The 24,379-nt window shown below is 41.2% G+C and overlaps 1 protein-coding gene across 2 annotated transcripts in view; it reads right to left on the bottom strand.

Moving 5' to 3' along the window:
• The window catches only part of ARAP2 (ArfGAP with RhoGAP domain, ankyrin repeat and PH domain 2), a 325,755-nt gene that overhangs the window by 288,423 nt on the left and 12,953 nt on the right, over positions 1 to 24,379 (bottom strand). For both annotated transcript variants that reach the window (XM_075858963.1, XM_075858955.1), the window contains exons 2-4: positions 15,883 to 16,610; positions 10,848 to 10,915; positions 462 to 541 (exon numbers count right to left, since the gene is read on the bottom strand). In XM_075858963.1, coding sequence (XP_075715078.1) covers positions 462 to 541; positions 10,848 to 10,915; positions 15,883 to 16,523 — 789 coding nt within the window. In that variant the 5' untranslated portion in view covers positions 16,524 to 16,610. The remainder of the gene's footprint in view (positions 1 to 461; positions 542 to 10,847; positions 10,916 to 15,882; positions 16,611 to 24,379) is intronic.

Raw genomic sequence — 24,379 nt, forward strand, 5'->3', positions numbered from 1 at the left:
TTCCAAGAAAGCAGGCCCGATAAAAAATCCTGAAATCTTTAATACAGAACTCTAACAAAGTACAGTTTTAAGAAATTGGAGGTATATATTTAGTTTTTTCACTTTACAAAAAAATCTAAAAGTAACATAAATTACAGATGTAGCCATCTTTAACTTGATTCTGATAACTTGCACAAAAGCCATTGAAAAGTCATTGAAAAAGTCAAGATAAGGGATCTTGCCACTGTATATTTAATGTTTATTTAAAAGTCAAAGTAAAGACGGCTACGTCTGTATCTTTGTCACGTAATTTAGTTTTTTATAGAATTATTTGATTTATATTTTACCTGAAAAAATATGAAGCAATTTTAATTACATACATTAGCCTTGTAATTATATTTGATATAGCAAAAAAATATTGTTTGCAGGGATTCTGCTGCTATTTCGAACTCATTTGCATTGACGTATAAGATTTCACATACCTTTGTGTTCTCTGAATTTCTGAAAAAGAATGTCTCTTCGTATGGTGAGATAGGGGGAAGGTTTTCATCTCCAGATTGTTCTGCATTAATTGAGTAAAACAATCACACCATTAACAGAAGATAAACTAGCACAGCATATAATGTATTCTAAACTATTTTTGGAAAATAAATATATATTTAAATAGTACAATATGTGACCCCTGCTGGGCCACGATGAAATGTACCAGTGCACCCCACCCGAAACCATTCATAGAATGACCGGACTGGCCGTCTGGCAGTTCTGGCAAATGCCAGATGGGCCGCTGAGCAGTAGGCCACCTGCTGGCTGTCCAAACGATCAGTTTCGGCTCAGGCGGCAGGGTAAGCATTTGTAAGGGGGCGGCCGGCACAGCAGCTAAGAACTGCCGTCCGACTATAATAGCAGCCATGGTCTGTGCTGCTATTACCAAATCTCCCTGTGTAAAACCTCCCCCTCCGGCCCCCCCCTTCCCTGCTCTTCACACAACCTCTCCTCCCCCATGCTGCTGCCTGCGTTACCAGTCGGGACGTGAGGGAGGGGGAGGGGAGACTGTCGGCGGGCTCTGTGTCGGGCTGTGAGCTAAAGTGCTGGAGTGAAGAATTTCCCCCATCAACTGCTGAACTCCCTTCAAAATTATCCTACATAAAAGTAAGTGCATGTGTGTTTACAGTGTGTACTTTATATGTGTATAATGTGTGCATGTAATGTGCATATTTGTGTGTCTGTGAGGTTTACATGGTATATATATGTATATATATATATATATATATATATATAGTGTGTGTGTGATGTGTATATAGTGTATGTGATGTGTATGTGTGTGTATATATATATATATATACACACACACATAGTGTATGTGATTTGTACATGTGTGTGTACGTATATATAGTATATGTGATATGTGTATGTGTGTGTGTATATATATTTAGTGTATGTGATGTGTACATGTGTGTGTATATACAGTGTATGTGATGTGTACATATGTGTATGTCTGTGTGTGTGTACATATATATAGCGTATGTGATGTGTACATGTGTGTGTGTATATACTGTATAGTATATGTGATGTGTACGTGTGTGTGTGTGTGTGTGTGTGTGTATATAGTGTATGTGATGTGTATGTGTGTGTGTGTGTATATATATATAGTGTATTTGATGTGTACATGTGTGTGTGTATATATAGTGTATGTGATGTGTACATGTGTGTGTTTGTGTGTATATAGTGTATGTGAAGTGTACATCTGTGTATATATAGTGTGTGTACATAGCGTGTTTGATGTGTACGTGTGTGTGTGTGTGTGTGTGTGTGTGTGTGTGTATATACACTACTGTTCAAAAGTTTAGGGTCACTTATAAATTTCCTTATTTTTGCAAGAAAAGCACAGTTTTTTTCAATGAAGAAAACATTAAATTAATCAGAAATACACTCTATACATTGTTAATGTGGTAAATGACTATTCTAGCTGCAAACGTCTGGTTTTTAATGCAATATCTACATAGGTGTATAGAGGCCCATTTCCAGCAACCATCACTCCAGTGTTCTAATGGTACATTGTGTTTGCTAACTGTGTTAGAAGGCTAATGGATGATTAGAAAACACTTGAAAACCCTTGTGCAATTATGTTAGCACCGCTGTAAACAGTTTTGCTGTTTAGAGGAGCTATAAAACTGACCTTCCTTTGAGCTAGTTGAGAATCTGGAGCATTACATTTGTGGGTTCGATTAAACTCTCAAAATGGCTAGAAAAAGAGAGCTTTCATGTGAAACTCGACAGTCTATTCTTGTTCTTAGAAATGAAGGCTATTCCATGCGAGAAATTGCCAAGAAACTGAAGATTTCCTACAACGGTGTGTACTACTCCCTTCAGAGGACAGCACACACACAGGCTCTAACCAGAGTAGAAAGAGAAGTGGGAGGCCCCGCTGCACAACTGAGCAACAAGACAAGTACATTAGAGTCTCTAGTTTGAGAAATAGACACCTCACAGGTCCTCAACTGGCAGCTTCATTAAATAGTACCCGCAAAACGCCAGTGTCAACGTCTACAGTGAAGAGGCGACTCCGGGATGCTGGCCTTCAGGGCAGAGTGGCAAAGAAAAAGCCATATCCGAGACTGGCTAATAAAAGGAAAAGATTAATATGGGCAAAAGCACACAGACATTGGACAGAGGAAGATTGGAAAAAAGTGTTATGGACAGACGAATGAAAGTTTGAGGTGTTTGGATCACACAGAAGAACATTTGTGAGACGCAGAACAACTGAAAAGATGCTGGAAGAGTGCCTGACGCCATCTGTCAAGCATGGTGGAGGTAATGTGATGGTCTGGGGTTGCTTTGGTGCTGGTAAAGTGGAAGATTTGTACAAGGTAAAAGGGATTTTGAATAAGGAAGGCTATCACTCCATTTTGCAACGCCATGCCAGACCCTGTGGACAGCGCTTGATTGGAGCCAATTTCAGCCTACAACAGAACAATGACCCAAAGCACACCTCCAAATTATGCAAGAACTATTTAGGGAAGAAGCAGGCTGCTGGTATTCTATCTGTAATGGAGTGGCCAGCGCAGTCACCAGATCTTAACCCCATAGAGCTGTTGTGGGAGTAGCTTGACCGTATGGTACGCAAGAAGTGCCCATCAAGCCAATCCAACTTGTGGGATGGCCTTCTGGAAGCATGGGGTGAAATTTCCCCCAATTACCTCAGCAAATTAACAGCTAGAATACCAAAGGTCTGCAATGCTGTAATTGCTGCAAATGGAGCATTCTTTGACGAAAGCAAAGTTTAAAGGAGAAAATTATTATTTAAAATAAAAATCATTATTTCTAACCTTGTCAATTTCTTGACTATATTTTCTAGTCATTTTGCAACTCATTTGATAAATATAAGCGTGAGTTTTCATGGAAAACACAAAATTGTCTGGGTGACCCCAAACTTTTGAACGGTAGTGTATATATATATATATATATATATGTCGAGAGCGCTATAGCTGTATTTATTTCACTCGTAGCTTAAATACTGCAGATTTTACCAGTGGATTTAGTTGTGGTAAGGGCTCGTCCACACGCTCCTGAAATGCTGCGTATTTTCTGTCCGGAAAAAACGCAGCAGAATACAGTAGCAGCATAGTGGGGGACATTTAACAAATCTCACCCACGCGCTGCGTAAAATTTCAGAGCCGAAATTGACCTGCGGTGCGTAGTTTACATACCGCAGCATGTCAATTCCCGCTATGGAAAGTGTGCAGAATTGCTGCGTTTTTCATAGGAGACGTCTCCATCTCCCAACAATGAGAAAAACGCAGCAATTTATGCACCATTTTCTGTCGCAAACACCGCAGGAAATGGTGCGTTTTTGCCACAGCGGAAAGCCTTTCACTTTCAAATGGAATTGCTGCAGCAATTCTGTTGTGTGTGGACAAGCCCTAAATCCGCAGCACAAGGATTTCTCCACACGTATTGGAATTGCTGCAGAAAATGGAGTGGATTTTGCTGTGTTTTTCTCAATGTTGGGGGATGGTGAAAAACGCAGCATTTCAGTCCACTTTCCGCAGCAGGAATTGACATGCTGCAGTACGAAAAATACGCACCGCAGGTAAACTTCTTGTCAGAAATTTTACCCAGCGTGTGGATAGGATTTGATTAATCTCACCCACTTTGCTGCTATTGTATTCTGCGTATTTTCCATTCGCAACTCCTGATGGAAAATACGCAGCAATTCTGTTACATGTGGACAAGTCCTAATGCAGTTGCAGCAAAGTGTGTGAGATTTGAACAAATCTCACCCACACGATAAGTGGAAAAAAAAGCTCAGAAGTTTACCCGCTGTCCGTTTTTTTAAGCATGTCAATCGTACTTGCATAAACGCTGCTTAATTTTTTCGGGTTTTTCCCAATTAATTCAATGGGGAGGTAAAACCCGCAACAAATAGCAGATGTGTTTTTTTTGCGGTGGAAATGCAGCGATTCCGATGCAAAAAAATCGCAACTCAGGAAAAATTGCAATCTTATACTTACCCAGAACTCAGGTTTCTTTGTCCGGGCCAGCCTCCTGGGATGACGTTTCATCCATGTGACTGCTGCAGCAGTCACATGTGATGAAACATCATCCCAGGGCTGCAGGATGTAGGAGGGAAGCGTCGCCATGGTAAGTACCCATTTTTTCTGCTCAGTTTTCCGCTCGGCCATTCCTGTCCGAAAAACTGCACCACAATTTGCTGCGGTTTTTCAGCCGGAATTCCCTGCGGTGCACAGGGCGGATACGCTGTATGCTTTTACACAACGTATCCGTCCTGTGGGATCCTACCCATAAAGTATATACATATAGTAGCTGCTGTCTTACAACGATACAGCTGCAAACCACGTCAACGTGCTGCATTCCCACGAGTTAGCGCAGTTTTCAAATGATTGTTAATGTCCATGCAGTTTTTTGCAAACCATAACAATCATTTGAAAACTGCACCGACTTTTGGTAAAACTGCATGTTGTACTGGACGATGGTTGTTAGTAAAGATCTGATTGTTTGCATTAAAGGCTGTGTACCCCTATGAAGTGTTTGTTTGTTTTTTTATAAAATGTCAGTCAGTGTGTTTTGTGCAACTTTATAATTATTATTATTTTTTTAAATCTTTTTACTTTTTGAGATACAGCTGCCCTGTATCCTGTATACAGAGTAGCTGTATCTTACGCTGAATCCTGAACACGTCAGGTGCGTGGGATTGACGGGTTCAGTGTCAGCATGTCCTGTGTGTCTCTGATACGCAGGTTCCATCTATAATAGATCACATCTAAGTTACTTAAATGTGATAGATTACAGGTGGATACAGTCAACTACTCTATTGATTCCGCCCAAAAAAATGGAAACCTTGCGAAACGGAAACAAACGGAAACCATTAGCAACGGAAGCGTTACCATTGAAATCAATGGTAATGGTAACGGAAAGCTATGATTTCTGTATGGTTTCCGTTCGTGGGTTCCCCTGACGGAAAGATCTCACAGACCCATGAACGGAGCCCCGATGCAGGTTTGAATGAAGCATAATTATTACTGTATGATCTGTACAGATGATGGAGGGTACTATTTTTGGGGGTATAAGCAACTCCCAGTATATCATTACTATTGTTCAGGTCATACTGGAAGCTGCTAACCTGACTTTGCAAATGATCTCTGTACTGAAATGTATTTGTACTGAGCTTGGTCTTGGTGCTGCATATATGTATGAGCTTTGTTATGGTGTTGTATATATGTACTGAGCTTAGTTCTGGTACTGTATATATATGTACTGAGATTGATTCTGGTGTCGTATATATGTAATAAGCTTGGTTCTGGTGTAGATCAGATGGCATTGTTGCAATTCATTGTATGTTTAATCAGAACCTGTCTGGTAGTTTTAACCCCTTGAACCGCCACCATGTGGTAATACATGACCTGACAATATATCCAAACATTCCCCTGTATGTTTGTTTCATATGCAGAAAAATCTTTAAAATCAACTTTTAAAATAACGCACGCTATATGCTAATTACTATATAAAGGGTCATGGGTCGGTGCCGCTATCCTGTAGAGTCCTAACTGCAAACCCACCTTTCCATGCTTAGTTGACATCCCCCTTGGCTGTTATACATCACTACCAGTCTCCTCCAACTTTCTTGGATGCACCATTGCCTTGTACTCCATGAACACGCACCGTTCAGCGAGTTGTACTCTGCCCAGCTTCATCACTGCTCCGCGCATGCCAGGGGAGTACAAGGCAAAGGAGAAGAATGGTAGCAATGTAGAACAGTCAGGGGGATGCCATTTCAATTTTTACCTCAGGCAGGAGAAAAGCCACTGAAACCAGCTGCTGCCACCCCCTCATGCACTAATTGTACCTGTCTTACAATGACGCTGATTGGCAGGGCAGAAAAACTTGCTCCGCCGATCAGCACCTTTCAACGATGCTAGCGGCGCGATGACGTCATCGCACCGCTTCTGTTGTTGAAAGGCGCTGATTGACGGTGCAAGTCATTCTGCCTTGCCAATCAGTGCCGTCGTTCAGCCCCAGCAGAGCTGCTCAGAAAAGAGCAGGCTTGCATTGACATATGATGACGTGGGAACGGGATCGAGGTGAGTATGTAAAGTTGTTTTTTTTTGGTCTTTTTTTTTCACTTAAAAGTGTGAGCGCCATTATCTACAGGGGAGAGCTATATGTGGGGCACTATATACAGGGGAGCTATATGTGGGCCACAATCTACAGGAGAGGCTATATGTGAGGCACTATCTACAGGGAGGCCATATGTGGGACACCATATACAGGGGGCTATATGTGGGGCACCATCTATAGGGGGCTATATGTGGGGCACTATATACAAAAAAATCCTCTAGAATAACGAGCATGTACATTATTCTCGTGGAAGTGCCGTGGATTCGTTGGAGTTGGGGCTATCAAGAACTATTCTTATTTTCATTTACACCTGTTTTAATAAATCTCCCCATGTCTTGTATAGATGAAAGGTGGTCCCATGTACTCCAGCCAAACACTGGTGGCTGTGTATGGCCTGCGGTGGGCCTGTGTGCTTAAAAATGCCAGGGCTGATTTTAAGTCCCAGTCCGGCCCTGATTCATAGTATTGCTGTCCATCCTTTTTCATAGCAGAAGACTCAATTAGGCACCAGGGCTCAGAATCAACTGCAATCTCTTTACCCCCTATAGTTATGAACCTGCAGCCTTAAGGCCAGGATCACAGACACAGTCTTGATGCAGTTTTTGTGGCTGTTTTTGGTTTAGCTTTTATAGCTAGACACATGAGTGGATGCAAAGAAAAAAGATGCATTAGTCTTTTCTTTAGGGTATGTTCACACGCAGTGACTAAAAACGTCTGAAAATACGGAGCTGTTTTCAAGCTTAAACAGCTCCTGATTTTCAGACGTTTTTGTAACAACTCGCGTTTTTCTCTGTGTATTTTACGGCCGTTTTTGGAGCTGTTTTTCAATGGAGTCAATGAAAAACGGCTCCAGAAACATCCCAAGAAGTGTCCTGCACTTCTTTTGACGAGCCATCATTTTACGCGCCGTATTTTGACAGCGACGCATAAAATTAAGGCTCGTGGGAACAGAACACCATAAAACCCATTGCAAGCAATGGGCAGATGTTTGTAGACGTAATGGAGCCGTTTTTTCAGGCGTAATTCGAGGTGGAAAATGCCCAAATTACGTCGGAAAACACTGCGTGTGAACACACCCTTATACCTTTGTTTCCTTTTGGATCCACTTCTGGCTTTGGCTCAAAACTGCACCAAAAACTGTCACAAAAACTGCATCAAAACGGTGTGTGTGATTCTGGTCTAATAATATCACCATAACTGATACTTTGTAGCTATTGCTACACTTAGGTATAATGCCTCCTATTTTATGATGTACAGGTATTGACTTGTATTTACAGACAGTAGAGGGACACTACAAGGGAAGTAGATGGTCCCAACAACTAATTTGCTTACAGAATACAGTATAACAATCAATTAAAAATTGTGCGCCATGATAATCCTTTGTGCAGTGCCCTATATTGCAATCTACTCGACAGGAAGTACTGCTATTAAAGGGCTTTTCCGAGTTATTTAAAAAATTAGGCACGGTAGGAGGGATGCAAAAAAAAAAGAGGCTTTCACTCACCTCACAAAACCCAATTGCTCCAGCGCTGCCGCTTCCGTTCCACCTCGCCGCCGTAGTGACAGCTACAGTGAAGATGTGCTTGTATACCCACATGATCGCAGCAGCCAATCAATGGTCTCAGTGTGTATACGGCACAGGATTTCTAAGGCTAGTACTTAACTGCATCGATCACTTAGGTATACAGGGCACTTTATCGCTGCAGCTATGTCAATAAACAGCAGCGGGGAGGAACGGAGCAGCGATGCTGGAACAACGGGGATCCGTAAGGTAAGTAATGGCTCTTTTTTTTGTTTTGCATCCCTTGACCGATTTTTTAAATAACTCGGAAAACCCCTTTAACATTTTAATGTGATGGTGCCTCTCTCTGTCTTTGGGGTCTCTGTTCAGCTGCACAGGTTCCACATGTGATACATCTGCAATCTGTTGTTTCAATCTTAGATCTTAATAGGTACACATTACAGAGACCACATATATTTCTTAGCTCAGAAAAAGGTGTCAGAGCATCTGTTTTAATTTTTTCTTTTTATTATTTTTTATATATATGTTTAATAAAAAAACAAAAACAAACGGATGAATACATAATCAGAACAGAGACTAATTAATAAATATAGTTAAAAATAAAATGTATGAGTTACATTTTATCTATTTAATATTCTGGAGTCCATATATTATGTAGTTCCACCATAATAAATTGTAGTATTAATAAGTATACATAGTAATAGTATAGTAAGGTATATTAGTCCTTAACACCACATATAATACCAAAATTGATACATGTAATTAGGCTGTACAGCAGAAGTTGTCAACACCCCCTCTAATATCACTTCCTGCCTTACAGCTATTGGTGGAGTCCAATATTGATCCAATTTAATTTGGTATTATAAACAATAATTCATTATTCACATAGTACTAACATATTCTGCAGCACTGTATGACGATGCACTTATGTTCCTGTCCCTAATATTTTCTATTTTTTTAGCATGGAAGACATACCTCCCAACTTTCAAGTATAGTAAAGCGAGACAAGAGATGCAGCAATTTTTTCCCTTTTAAGCCACGCATGTAACCCCACCCAATCACCACCTATAAACACCCTGTTCAGCCCACACAGTATCATGCTCCCATAGTGCCTCCCCACAGTGTGATGCCCCCATAAAATGCCACACACATAATAATGGCCCTATAGCTGCCCCCTACATAGTATAATGCCCCATAGTGCCGCCTCACACACAGTAGTAGCTTCCCCACCCAGTAGAATGCCACCCATAGAGGTGCCCATACAATATAAAGCCAACACAGATGCCCCATATAGTATAATGCCCACATAAATTCCCCCATACAACATAATGCTCCCATAACGGCCCCATACGCTATAATGCCCCCCATAGCTGCCCCCTTACAGTATAAAACCCACACAGATGTCCCCCATACAGTATAATGCCCACACATATGCCCCATACATTATAATACCCATAGAGATGCCCCATACAGTATAATGTCCCCATAGCTGCCCTTATACAGTATAATGCCCCATAGCTGCCCCCATACAGCAGAATTCCCCTTTAGATGCCCCCATGCAGTATAATGCCCCAATAGCTGCCCTATAAAGTATAATTCCCCCACAGCTGACCCATACAGTATAATTCCCCTATAGCTTCCCCATACAGTATAATGCATCAATAGCTGCTACTATACAGTAAAACACCCCCCTACCTGCTCCCATACAGTATAATGCATCATAGCTGCCCTCATACAGTATAATGCCGCCTTAGCTGCCCCCATACAATATAATGCCCCATTAGCTGCCCCTAGTGGCAGTGCCCACATATAAAGTGCCAGTGCCCATGTAGATAGTGCCACAGTGCGCATGTAGATAGTGCCACAGTACCCATGTAGATAGTGCCACAGTACCCATGTCGTTTGTGCCACCCCCTTAAAGATATCACCAACCCCCATTGCACTTTTGGGGTCAATAAAACACCCTCTTTTTTCACCATAAGCCTCTATGAGTGCTGCCTATTTACTGCTTAGATAGATAGATAGATAGATAGATAGATAGATAGATAGATAGATAGATAGATAGATAGATAGATATCCAAAAAATGAGCAGCAACTCCAATATAGAGGGTGAAAAAAGTGGGTACCCACTTTTTTCACCCTCTATTTTGGAGTTGCTGCTCATTTTTTGGATTTCTGTGTATCTGGGACTTGGTCTGTCCCTCTGAGCTTGCACCCACACACTGCTGGTGTTGCTGGACTTTGTAGATAGATAGATAGATAGATAGATAGATAGATAGATAGATAGATAGATAGATAGATAGATAGATAGATAGATAGATAGATAGATAGATAGATAGATAGATAGATAGATAGATAGATAGATAGAAAAAAAATAATTATCAGACGTACAGGCCCCAAATCCCGATGGGTGCAAGCCCGCCAGGGTCACGACCAGAGACCCAAACAAATATATCCGAAACCAGCCATCACTACAGGGATAAAGTGAAAAAAGTGTGGTGCTTTATTGATCAATACGCCCAATGCAAAATTTCAGCTTTACCATAGAGCCTTTCTCAAGTACATGAGAAATGCTCTATAGTTGACTTGAAACGGTGAATTAGGCTTATAGATCAATAAAGCACCACATTTTTATCACTTTATCCCTGGAGTGATGTCTGGTTTCGGAGATAGATGATTAGACAATTTCATTTATGGTGTAGTAACTCACGTCTTTGTAAGCTCTGGGTAGGTTTTTCTCCAGGATAATAATCCATTGTTCTGGTTCCTTTTGGATAGCTTCAAAAAGAATAAAAAATTATCTTTACCATACTGTGCACAAGAAGCCTATGTAGTGAGATGTACAGTTGTATTTTCAGGGAAGGGGTGAGGAAGAGACCCACTTAGTGCTCATTGCTAACAGGAGCTTATAAGATGACATTTCTATTGATGAGGCAAATGAGAACTACAACAGTAAAGCTAGCCATACATCGACAAACGATTCTGAGGGATCGACCGATGATCTTATGTTTTTAGTCCCCTGAGGTCAGATGTCGGAAAAAATCCACTGCCAGAGGGGTCTGTAAGAAATAGCCATTAGCCAAACAGACATTTGGTGGACAGCCATCTCAAGTATATCGCCAACTTCAGCAATGTGCTCAGTGTGGCTGTCACTTATCTTTTTCAACTTGTCAGTGAAATGAAGCCTTAGGGTGAATTCACACGCAGCATATTTGTTGTAGAAATACCCTCGACTGTCCTACTCATCCCAATATAACTTGCAGATATTTATGTACATGCTGAAGGAACAAACCCATTTGGTTGAATGGAACGGATTTTCAGTCACAGAAATTTCTGCAACAAATCTGCCATGTGTGAATATACATATAAAGAGAACTTATCATGAAGGCATGACTATGCATTTTATTGGAAAACTCAAGAGCCCTCAAAAAAAAAAATATATATATATATATATACATATATATATTATTATTACTATTAAAAAAATATTTTTTGCTTTGTGTGCTGAATTTATCTCTGCCGCTGGGGCTTATGGTAGCATAGATAGGCGTGATGGGGGCTGCTGGACCGGAAGTTCAGACCCAACTCCCGTGGCACCCCATTTACATATTCTGCGTGCACTATAAAAGCCTTTTTTTAATAGTTATACTTTAAGAATTTTCCTTTTTTTTCTATTGATTCTTCTACTAAAATACATAACCATATCCCCATGATAGGTCCTCTTTAAGATCTCCTAGATAAATCTGCATATAGCATCTGCCCATTTAGCTCGGTGACACAATGCTTGAAGGCTACTCTTTTGACAGTGATCAATGCTGTTAGTAGAGATGTCCTTTAAACAGAGATGAGTAAACCTGTTCAGACACAAATAGTTTTATGAAAAGAACAGTTTGGTTTTGTTTTCAACCAGCTGTAGAAAACTATTAAAATAATCATTTTCTTTAATGTAGAATTGGGAATAATGAGTCATAATAGAAATTGGTGTCTGGGAATGTGAATTGCAGAACAAAATTGCGGCATGATTTTCGATACAGTGAGTTGTTTTGCAGAAAACAGCATAAGGAATAGAGAAATAAATTAAATAACTAGACTTCTCTGCTCTTCTGCAATCATGTACTCAGGCGAAGAGAACAGTTAGATCATTAGTCTGACTGCAAATTGAATGTAGATAGATATATAAAGTAAAAAACCAGCAGCACTCCAGGATGTCAAGGTGAAAATCAAGTGTAGAACTTTTATTGCATAGAAGACGACATTTCGGTTCAACACAAGCTTGAGAAAGGTTCACTTGTGTTGAACCAAAATGTCGCCTTCTGTGGAATAATAGTTCTACTCTTGATTTTCACCTTGACATCCTGGAGTGCTGCTGGTATTTTACATTATACATGGAGGATCTATAGCCTGGATCCTGAGGCTTGCACCCAATCTTTTACTTTATACACAGTGCTGCTTTGGAGTTTTTGATAGATAGATAGATAGATAGATAGATAGATAGATAGATAGATAGATAGATAGATAGATAGATAGATAGATAGATAGATAGATAGATAGATAGATAGGATAGATAGATACCAGCAGAAAAGACAGCAGCACTCCAACACAGTCAAATTGATATGCAAACGTTTGCCAGCAAGTAGTCCAGATCCAGAGACTAAATCGATATCCCAAAAAAATTAATCTTGCAGCACTCCATTAGAGTAAATTAAAACAGTGTTTTTTATTCAAGCCAACATAGAAAAGAGTGTGACGTTTCAGTCCAACATTAAGACTTTTTTCAAGCATGCTTGAAAAAAGTCCTAATAATGGACTGAAACGTCGCACCTTTTTCTATGGTGGCTTGAATAAAAAACACAGTTTTTCATTTACTCTATTGGAGTGCTGCAAGATTAATTTTTTGGGGATATAGATAGATAGATAGATAGATAGATAGATAGATAGATAGATAGATAGATAGATAGATAGATAGATAGATAGATAGATAGATAGATAGATAGGATAGATAGATAGATACATAGATAGATACATAGATAGATACATAGATAGATGGATAGATAGATGAGGCGCCGGCGGCCACTGGTCTCACTCACACCAGCAACCTCGTTGTTCTCTGCGCCGGCGCCTCTCTGCTCTGGGACGCTGGCGCACTCTGCTCTCTCCACTGCTCTGTGCCCGTAAGGTGCGCGCGCTCGCCCCGTTCTTAAAGGGCCAGCGTGCACACCAGGAATATTGACCCCAACCTATCCCAGCACACCCTGGACTTTAAAAGAAACGCTGCCCACTTCCTCAATGTTGTGTCTTACCCATAGTTTGTCTGCAAAGGTTCCCTAGCTGTATCCTGTATCCCATATGCTGTATCCCGTATCTGTGTCCGGTGTCCGAGCCAAGTCAAGTGTCCGAAACTACTTCAATTTTCAAGTCCAGTGTCCTTGTTAAGTCAAGTGTCATGTGTCCATGGGCCGAATTCTCTTACAATAATCACACGAGTGAGTCTACTGAATCACACGAGTGAGTCTACTGCTTCTTCTCAATTTTTAATTGTTTACAGCCAGCAACCACATGTTCCTCTTCCTGTGCTGGCTACATCTCAAGTGCCTGCAGCCAATTCTTCTTTCGGAAGCTTTATTCAGGTCTGGCAGCAAATCAAGTTCGCGATTCTGCAGGCAGTGAATTGCATGAAGAAATATGCCGATAGGAAGAGAAAACTGCCTCCTCAGTTTCTTCCCGTAGTCAAAGTCTGGTAGTCCTCAAAAGATATTTGTCTGAAAATTCCCTCCTACAAATTTGCTCCCTCATTCCTCGGCCCCTTTGAAGTACTGCAACAAATCAACCCTGTGTCCTACAAGCTACGGCTACCCCCTACTCTCAAGATTCAAAATTCTTTCCATTTATCCTTCCTGAAGCCTGTGGTCCTGAACCGGTACACTAAATCTCCTCACTCTGCAATTGCTCCTCCTGGTTCTTATGATGTTTTTGCGGTCAAGGAGATCCTGGACTACAAGGAGGTAAGAGGGAAGACCTTCTACCTGGTAGATTGGAAGAGTTTTGGTCCTGAGGAGAGGTCTTGGGAGCTGGTCTCACTCACCCCAGAAGCTACCAGCCTCATTGTTCTCTGCGTCGGCATCTCCCTGCTCTGGTACGCCGGCGCACTGTGCCCGTATCGCTCACCCCATTCTTAAATGCCCTGCGCGCGCACCAGGAATATTGACCCCAAATTATCCCAGCACACCCTGGACTTTAAGTGGAACTCTGCCCACTTCCTAATTGCCTGAGCAATGTTGTGTCTTACTAAGTGTTTGTCTGCAAGGGTTCCTCAGCTGTATCCTGTATCACATATCCTGTATTCCCGTATCCCATATCCAGTATCTGAGTCTGGTGTCCAAGCCAAGTCAAGTGTCTGAGAAGACTTCAGTGTTCAAGTCCCGTGTCCGTGTCAAGGAAAGTGTCTGAGACGACTTTAGTGTTCAAGTCCAGATCCGTGTCAAGTCAGGTGTCAGACAACTTCAGTGTTGAAGTCCGGTTATCCAGCACAAGCCTGCTTCCGATAGTCTGTCACAAGCCTGCTTCCGATAGTCCGGCACAAGCCTGCTTCCGATAGTCCGACACAAGCCTGCTTCCGATAGTCCGACACAAGCCTGCTTCCGATAGTCCGGCACAAGCCTGCCGATAGTCCGGCACAAGCCTGCTTCCGATAGTCCAGCACAAGCCAGCTACCCAGGTACTCTAACCCTAATGTCGGTCATAGACTTTCCGTTTGACCAGCTGCTACTACCCCAAAGGCGGAGCGGACCAGTGGGTCCACATACCCAACAGCCGTGACAATAGATAGATAGATAGATAGATAGATAGATAGATAGATAGACTCTCTATTAAATTATCCTGCAATAATGTATATGAGCACTTATGCTAATAGTGAGGTAGTCTGCGTGCTAGACATAAATGCCTATTCTAAATGTAAATGTCTCTATATTTACATTGACAGATTGTGTTAAAAATAATAATAATTTTGATGGTGGCACAATCAATGAAGAACAATGATAAACGGTAGAATAGATCTTCTACTTAATTTATACTGGTCACTTATTAGGGTATGTCCACACGGAGTGTTTTCAGGCGTTTTTCAGGCCCCAAACGTGGGAAAAATGGGAAAAACTGTGTTCTGTTCCGACGGGGTGTTTTTTACGTGGCTGTTTTTCAAAAAAAGAAGTGCATGTCACTTCTTCAGCCGTTTTTCAAACCCTTTTTCATAGACTCTATAGAAAAAATAGATTGGATTGTACAAGGATAGAAAGATATCCTTAGGGTATGTTCACAGAGCTTATTTTCGGACGTTTTTCTGGCCGTAAACAGCCGAAAAACGACCGAAAAATAAATCGAATGCCTCCAAACATCTGCCCATTGATTTTAATAGGAAAAACGGTGACGTAAAAAAAGCCTGCGAAAAAGAAGTGCATGTCACTTCTAGAGCCATGTTTGGATTGACTCTATGGAAAAGCAGCTCCAAAAACGGCTGTAAAAAATTCCACGAAAAACACGAGTTGCTAAAAAAAAATGGCTGAAAATCAGGAGCTGTTTTTCCTTGAAAACAGCTCCATATTTTTAGAAGTTTTTTGATTTTGTGTGTGAACATACCCTTAGAATAATACATTACGTAAAAGATCTAATAGAAGAGTAATTAAAAGCAATAGTTTACTAGTTTCTCATCTAAATTGTATTAAAAAAAATACTACTGAAACAATTAAACTTACAGGTTGTCGGATATATTGTTGGCAGAAACTGGTAAATCTGGCACAGGCCTATTTCTTAGTATGAATGATCTTGTAGGACCTTTCTTCATTTTAGTTTTCTTCATATGATCTAAATTCATTTCTTTATACAATTCATTTTCAATCATGGTTCCTTGGAACTCAAAAAAGGTCCCAGAATCCAATCGATCTTTAGAATTCAGTGTATTATCACAACTTTCCCCAGAGGATTCAGAAGATTTTTCTTCGCCATTATTGGTTACTCCACCATCCATTACTGATGTTGTACTATATTCCTTTGAAAGATTATTGAGTTCTGAATGTATATTAATGACTTCTTTAGCAAGTACTGTACTGTCTCCGTCATCAACTGTTAAGATGCCTTCACTCGTCTTTTGTTTATCAGTACTACAAACTTCAAGATCCACACATTCTTTCTCCAAAAAGTCTTGTATCTTCCGGAGTATTCTTTTCCTATGTCCAGTAAGTGAGACTCCCATTTCCTGTAACTTTTCATGATTTAACTTTGCACAGTCAGAAACAGTTCTATAGCCTAATTTTCTGAAGACTGTGTGATAAATTTCCAAATGAATGTCACTTAACATTTGCTCAACAGGATATTTGTTTTTATTGTTGGAGGCCATTATGAAATTCTGAAATTAGTATATGCATAACTGGAAGAAGAAAAAGGTTACATCAATCCTTAGACCTTTCATGTGAGGCATCAATACCTATTAAAAAACAAAAAGAAACAGAATTAGTAAATCATTATACACTTTTAATTTTTCAATCATAAAAAAAAACTTAAGTAGAAAAGCAAAAAAATATTGAATATTACAGAATAGCAATGCTGGACAGACCATCCGGCAATTCTGACAAATGTCAGATGGGTTGGGTTCGGCAAGGGGAAACCAGCTCCCCCTTCACTAACCTCCCTGTGTTACCTGTTGTCTGGTGTTGAAGGCTGTCAAGTGTTATCCTATGTTTTCCCTCCCCTCTGTAAGTCTTTGTAGAGTGATTGTGCCTATTATGTAATGTCTTCCTTCTTGTCTGTTTCCCCCAAGCATTTACGGTCAGGGCATATCTGGATAGGAGTGTTGGACACCATGTCCCCATCGTCACTGCAGCAAAACTGCAGAGCGCCGTGTGTCATTATAATGAGGCTACGTCACTGATGGATAGGATTGCTTCCATGACGTTATAAGAGAGGAGGAAGGCTATATGGACATGCATTTGGGAGAAGCCACAGTGGAGATGTGGGGGTAATAAAAGAGAGGAAAGTTGACATGTAGTGTACCCTGTGTTTCTGCTATACCGGCCAATAGGCGTTGGACCCTTATAGCTGGGGCCACATTAAACATTGAGAGTCTATGGCTCAAACTGTCCAGGTGTTCTGCTCAGGATATGCTGGAAAAGCCTGAATTTTGTGCTGGAGCCCTATTTTGCGCACTGTGCCATGCGACTTTTTGCCTTCACCTGCCTGTGTTATTACTTTTAAATTACAGTAACTTTTGATTGCTCCCGGCAGCAGGCAGGACCATATTTATAAAAGAGACCCCAATCTATTGAACTGGGTGAGGGGGTGCAGCATGTGCTTGATTTTACTTTGACTGTTTGGAATAGAGTTCATCGGGGCTTCCCTTCAAGAGAAAGGAAATTAAAATTCCACATAGTTTCACTTCAATTCTGTCTACAGAGAGTGCAGCTTACAGCAGTTTGTATGCTCTAAATGTGATATGTACCCTGAGAAGCCTACAAAAATATTTCACATTCACCACACAGCAAGTGGGCCTATGTGCTTTCATAGGCCAGGGCCAAATAAAAGTGCCAGTCCAGCCCTGCAAAATGATCAATTGTTTTTGGCTTAAAGAGGCTCTGTCAGCAGATTATAAGTGCCCTATCTCCTACGTAATCTGATAGGCGCTGTAATGTAGATAACAATAGTGGTTTTTATTTTAAAAAATGATAATTTTTTAGCAAGTTATGGACAATTTTAGATTTATGTTAATTTGTTTCTTAATGCCAAACTGGGCGTTTTTTAACTTTTAACAAAGTGGGCATTGTAAAGAGGAGTGTATGACGCTGACCAATCAGCGTCATACACTTCTCTCAATTCATGTCCATTTGTACTCACAGCAGAGGGTGCTGTGTGAGTAAGCCTACTTTACCGAAGTGTCGGGAGTGTGAATAGACATCGCGTCCTGGCTGGAGGTGATGTCTATTCACTCTCAAGACACTTCAGTAAAGTTAATGTGTACAATGGACATGAATGGAGAGGAGTGTATGACACTGATCGGTCAGCGTCATACACTTCTCTTTACAACGCCCACTTGGGCATTAAAAAACTAATTACCATAAATCTAAAATTGTTCATAACTTGCTCAAAAATGATTGTTTTTCAAAATGAAAACCACTGCTGTTATCTACATTACAGCGCCGATCAGATTATGTAGGAGACAGGGCACTTATAATCTGGTGACAGAGCCTCTTTAAACCAATTAAAACTAGGAGAAGTATGACTAATCTTCTCTACAGTTTATAGGAAATACCTCTACATTATTACTACACTATATATACAAACCACATAGGAATTTACTTAGAACAATAAGGAATCCAGATTGTTCACCCACCAGTATAAATAATGGGCCTGAAGGGTTCCTGAAATTTCTATATTTCTGGGTCAGAAGTGACATCAGATTTTACCTGAAGTTATGCGTGAAAAACGTTTTCTGTTTTCAGCACGTCTAATGAACTGTGTAAGCTTACATTTAACTTTCATTAAAAATACTATCTGTTGTGTTTTATATTCTCTAGTCTATGATTATAAAGCTGGATTTATATATTTTAGGCCAGGGAAGGCATTATTCCCTACCTGCATATGGCTTGGGTGTAACGTAGGGGGAGCAATAGTTGCAGTCGCACCCAGGCCCTGGAGCCTGAGGTGCCCCAAATAGTCACTCTACCCCAAAAGAGGAGACCAATACTACAGATTATGTATAATAGTTGGGTGGCCTATGGCTCTGGCAAGTGATAAAAACGATCAGCCCTATAAGATCTGAATATTATCTGAACAAAATTGTCTGAAGGGAAAACCCACAATGCCAAATAGAAAATAATAGTTTTGCAAATGGGGCGATTTACTATGTTACTGTGTAAAAGATTATTGTTGGTAAATGGCAGAATCAGATAAACACTCTAATACTTATTATAATGTGCCTAAATGGGATAATAATGAGACATACACGTCACTTACTGCAAGTGAGGAGCAATGCTGGATTCTGGAAAAGTTGAGTGTGAAACTTTCATGGGGATCTGGGCTGTAACCTATGGGGGTCTGTGGCTGTCAATAATTGAGGTCTGTAGTTGTCAGGTAAAGGGCACTGGGACTGTGACGGAGTCACTGCAGGATCATCCTGAAGACTTAACCATTTCTGACCAATAAAAAGATGTGATATGTGCAGACCTACAGACGTATCTGTCTTAAAAAAACAACAGGCTGGTTACAGAATGGGAACTTCTGAATTAACCAAACACCTTGAAAGGGATTTCCCTAAGTAATTCATGAAAAATCAATAGGACATACCATAAAACACTGTCTGTTGAGTATTCAGCCACTGGACCCCACCGACCCCGAGATAAGGATAGTTTTAGTCACTCTGTTCTTTATGTAATTCCCATTGATTTCAATGGAGAGCGATAATTTATGAGCTGCCTGCTCGCTACTGGCATCAGGCACTGAAATCGGAGGAATTCCCAGCCTCCATATGTACCCCCACCAATCTGTGTTTTATGACATGTCCTATTGACATGCCATATAATACTTTCATAGGAAAACCCCTTTAACCCCTTCCCGACATCCGCCGTATATATACGGCGCACGCCGGGTGGGGGAATATGGAGCGGGCTCACGGGCTGAGTCCGCTCCATAGAGCGAATCTGTCGGCTGTGTGTTACAGCCGACACTTCCGGGTTACGAGCAGGATCGCGCTTTAGCGCGATCCCGCTTGTTTAACCCGTTAAATGCCGCGTTCAATAGAGATTGCGGCATTTAAATTACTAAAAACAGGGGGGCGACCCCCTGTAACGTCTCAACGGCCCCCCTGCGGCGAGATCGGGGGGAGCCGTTGGTTCACACGGCTGCCTGGGGGTCTGACGAAGTCCCCCAGGTCCGCCATCTTGGTACTCCTAAGGGCGGGTTCACACATGGCGGAATTGCACTTAAATTCCGCTGCGGACACTCCGCAGCGTTAATCCGCAGCGGAGCCGTTTCTACATTGACTTTCACTTTAATTTAGCAGTGTTCGTTTACACGATGCGTACAATTCCGCTGCGGAGCAAAGGCTGCGGAGCGGAATTTGGTGTCCGCAGCATGCTCTGTCTGTTGCGGAGCAGTGGCGGACTCATGGCGGAATTTCTCCATTGACTTCAATGGAGATTCAAAGTTCCGCAATGAAGTCCGCAGCTGTCATGCACATGTCATGTGTGCTGCGGATGCGTCTTGCTTTTTTTACTTGACATTTCTTCATTCTGGCTGGACCTATGTATTTCTAGGTCTACAGCCAGACTGAAAGTCAATGGGGCTCCCGTAATGACGGGAGCGTTGCTAGGAGACGTCAGTAAATAGTCACTGTCCAGGGTGCTGAAAGAGTTAAGCGATCGGCAGTAACTGTTTCTGCACCCGGGACAGTGACTACCGATCCCAATATACATGTATCTGTAAAAAAAAATATAAGTTCATACTTACCGAGAACTCCCTGTTTCTGTCTCCAGTCCGGCCTCCCAGGATGACGTTTCAGAGTAAGTGACGGCTGCAGCCAATCACAGGCCAAGCACAGGCTGCAGCGGTCACATGGACTGGCGCGTCATCCAGGGAGGTCGGGCTGGATGCCGAAGGAGGGACGCGTCATAAAGACAACGGCCGGTAAGTATGAATTTCTTTTACTTTCACTAGGGAAAGTGCTGTCCCTTCTCTCTATCCTGCACTGATAGAGAGAAGGGAAGCACTTTTACCGCAGTCCGCAGCAGCTAGTCCGCATCAATTTACTGCACATTTTGTGCAGATCCGCAGCCGTAATCCGCAACCCGGATTAGGTGCGGCATTGATGCGGACAGTTGCGGAGGAATTCCGCCATGTGTGGTCATGCCCTAAGAAGCTCTGCCTCCGGCAGGGCTTCATAGGAGACTGTCAGAATCACGATATACTGCATTACATTAGTATTGCAGTATATCGTGCAAGCGATCTAACGATCGCTGGTTGAAGTCCCCTAGGGGGACTAATAAAAAATGTAAAAATTAGTTAAATAAAGTTGTTTTTTTTGTGTAAAAAAAAATAAAATATTAAAAGTTCAAAAAACCCCCCTTTTCCCATTTTCCCCCTAGAGCATAGTAAAAAATTTAATAAATAAACATAATTGGTATCGCCGCGTCCGTAAAAGTCTGAACTATCACAATATATCATTATTTAACCCGCACGGTGAACGCCGTAAAAAAAACAAAATTGTAAATGCCAGAATCTCTATTTTTTGGTCACCTAATCTCCCACAAAAAATGAAATAAAAAGTGATCAAACTGTCACATTTACACCAAAATGGTATTATTAAAAACTACAGCTTATCCCGCAAAAAATAAGCCCTTATACCACTTAATCGACGGAAAAATAAAGAAGTTACGGCTCTCGGAATTTGGCGAAACAAAATAAATTTTCTTTTTTACACTTAGGTTTTTACTTGTAAAAGTAGTAAAATATAGAAAAACCTACACATATTTGGTATCGGCGTAATCGTATTGACCCATAGAATAAAATGAATATGTTGTTTTAATTGTACAGTGAATTCCGTAAAAATGGCGCGCAAAAAACCATGGCGGAATCACTGTTTTTTTCATTTTCTACCCCACAAATAATTTTTTTACCGTTTCCTAGTACATTATACTGCAAAATAAATGGTACTACGAAAAACTACAACTTGTCCCGCAAAAATCAAGCCCTCATAGTACTATATAGACGGAAGAATAAAGGCGTTATGGCCTTTGGAAGGTGGGGAGGGAAAAACGAAAATGAAAATCTGAAAAAGGGCTGCGGCGTGAAAGGGTTAATGCAAATTGGTAGAGCAAAACACCATTGAGTATAACACAGAAAGTAATGGAATGTTTACAGATTGTGTTTGGGATTTAGAGCCTGGCATTAGAAACAGTCCTTGAATTATTTAGATAGGGTCGAACATAATATGAGCTTTGAGGTCTTTAGACAGACTGCAAGATTATCATGCAAGTTTTCACCAACAGCTCTCGGAAGCGTGGCTTAGCTATGGAGCTGTGAGCGCATGCGCTATAAGAGCTTCACAGCGCTGAATCTCTTACCGGCTGACTCCGCCAAATTCCTTTACTTGGCGATGCCAGTAAAGCAAAGGGGAAGCTCTACTGGACCTGCACGCTTGTCTGCTCGTTTCTCAACACGCGGTGGTGGTATTGACTGATTTCTAGCAGGTTCCTGTATACCGGCGGCTCCAACGGACATGACTGAAGCGGCACTCTTCTCCCTAACGGTATGAGACCCATTCCGTCTGGTTATCAGCAATATAACACCTAGGATATTGTTCCAAGGTTTGATTAAAATGTTTGGTTTGACCATTAGGGTATGTTCACACTGACTATTTTCGGCCAAAAAATTGGAAGCAGTTTTTTTTTTACGAGACCGTTTTGAAAAATGGCCGCGTAAAAAAACGCCCGGGAAAAAGAAGTGCATGTCACTTTTTGAGCCGTTTTTGGAGCTGTTTTACATTGACTCCATAGAAAAATGGCCGTAAAAAACGCAGTGAAAAATGTGAGTTCCCTTCAAAACAGCTCCGTATTTTCAGACGTTTTTGAGTTTGTGTGCGCACATACCCTTACTCTCAGGGTGGAAAGCAGAAGGGAATGACAACTGTACACCAAGTTTTTTACAGAAAGCTCTCCAGAAGCTAGCCACAAATTGTACACCTCTATCAGAGACAATATTTACTGGAATACCATGCAGACTAACCACTTGATCAATAAATAGTTTAGACAAGGTTTTGGAATCAGGGAGTTGAGGCAAAGGAACGAAATGATACATCTTACTAAAACGGTCCACCACAAACTAAATGACAGTTTTCCCTTCGGAGGGAGGTAAATCAGTGATGAAATCCATTGACAGATGAGACCAAGGTTTCTGTGGAACAGGTAATGGCAATAATTCACCCATAGGACGAGTTCGAGGAGTCTTAGCGTGAGTGCAAACATCGCAAGCAGAAAAATAGGAACTCACAACACAAGTTAAAGACGGCCACCAATAGAGCCGTGAGACCAATTTTTTGTGTATCAGTTATCCCTGGATGACCACACAGAATCATGTAACTCATTGAGTAAACAAAATCTGAACCGAGGAGGTACAAACAACTTCCTTGCAGGAATAGTTTGCGGAGCAAGTTGTTGACATTCTTTAATTTCAGTTGTAAGATCAGATGATATTGCAGAAACCCCTATCCCCTTAGATAAAATAGGTTCAGGATGAAAGTCGGTGACCTGTAAGGAACAAAAGCTATGGATAAAGCGTCGGCCCTGACATTTTTAGACCCGGGTCTGTAGGTTACAATGAAGTCAAATTTTGTAAAAAACAAGGCCCACCTAGCCTGTCTGGGATTAAGTCTTTTGGCAGATTCTAAAAAAAGTCAGGTTTTTTGGTCAGTCAGTACAGTAATTTCATGTCTGGCCCCCTCTAGAAAGTGGCGCCACTCTTCAAACACCCACTTAATAGCAAGAAGCTCATGATTACCTATACCATAGTTCTTTTCAGTGGAAGAAAATTTACGAGAAAAAAAAGAACAGGGGTGTAAATTGGATAATACAGAAGACCCTTTAGACAACATATCACCCACACCTATTTCTCAGGCATTGACCTCAACAATAATGGGATTAGGACAGGTCAGGTTGAACAAGTACAGGTGCTTTCATTAAACATTTGACGTAACTCAATAGTAATGCAATATCAAGTATACAAAGGAAATATAGCGGGAACTGCAAACAACTAGCAGATGCAACTAACATGATCTCAATAAAGCAGGAGTCCAACCAAATACTATAAAAATGAATCTAGAAAATGCAGATAACTCACCAAAAAGGGAAGTAGGTAGTGTGCCTGGTCGGCTCGACGCGCGGTTCCAATTACTTTTCCTCAGGAGGCGTGATATTTAATAAGTAATACATTTCTGCAGCAAAATCTTCCACGTGTGGCTGCACCCTTAGGGTATGTCCACACGTAAAATGAAAAATTGCTGTAAAATACGGAGCTGTTTTCAAGAGAAAACAGCCTCTGATTTTCAGACGTTTTTCAAACCAAAAAAACGTTTTTAGAGGCGCTATTTGCGGCCGTTTTTGGAGCTGTTTTCCTATTGACCGAATGTAAAAGGTCTCAAGAACTGACATGCACTTCTTGTTATAGGGCTTTTTTTACGCGCCGTTCTTTCAAATGGCCACGTAAAAAAAT

The sequence above is a fragment of the Rhinoderma darwinii genome, chromosome 1 (assembly GCF_050947455.1).
Source record: "Rhinoderma darwinii isolate aRhiDar2 chromosome 1, aRhiDar2.hap1, whole genome shotgun sequence".
NCBI lineage: Eukaryota > Metazoa > Chordata > Amphibia > Anura > Rhinodermatidae > Rhinoderma > Rhinoderma darwinii.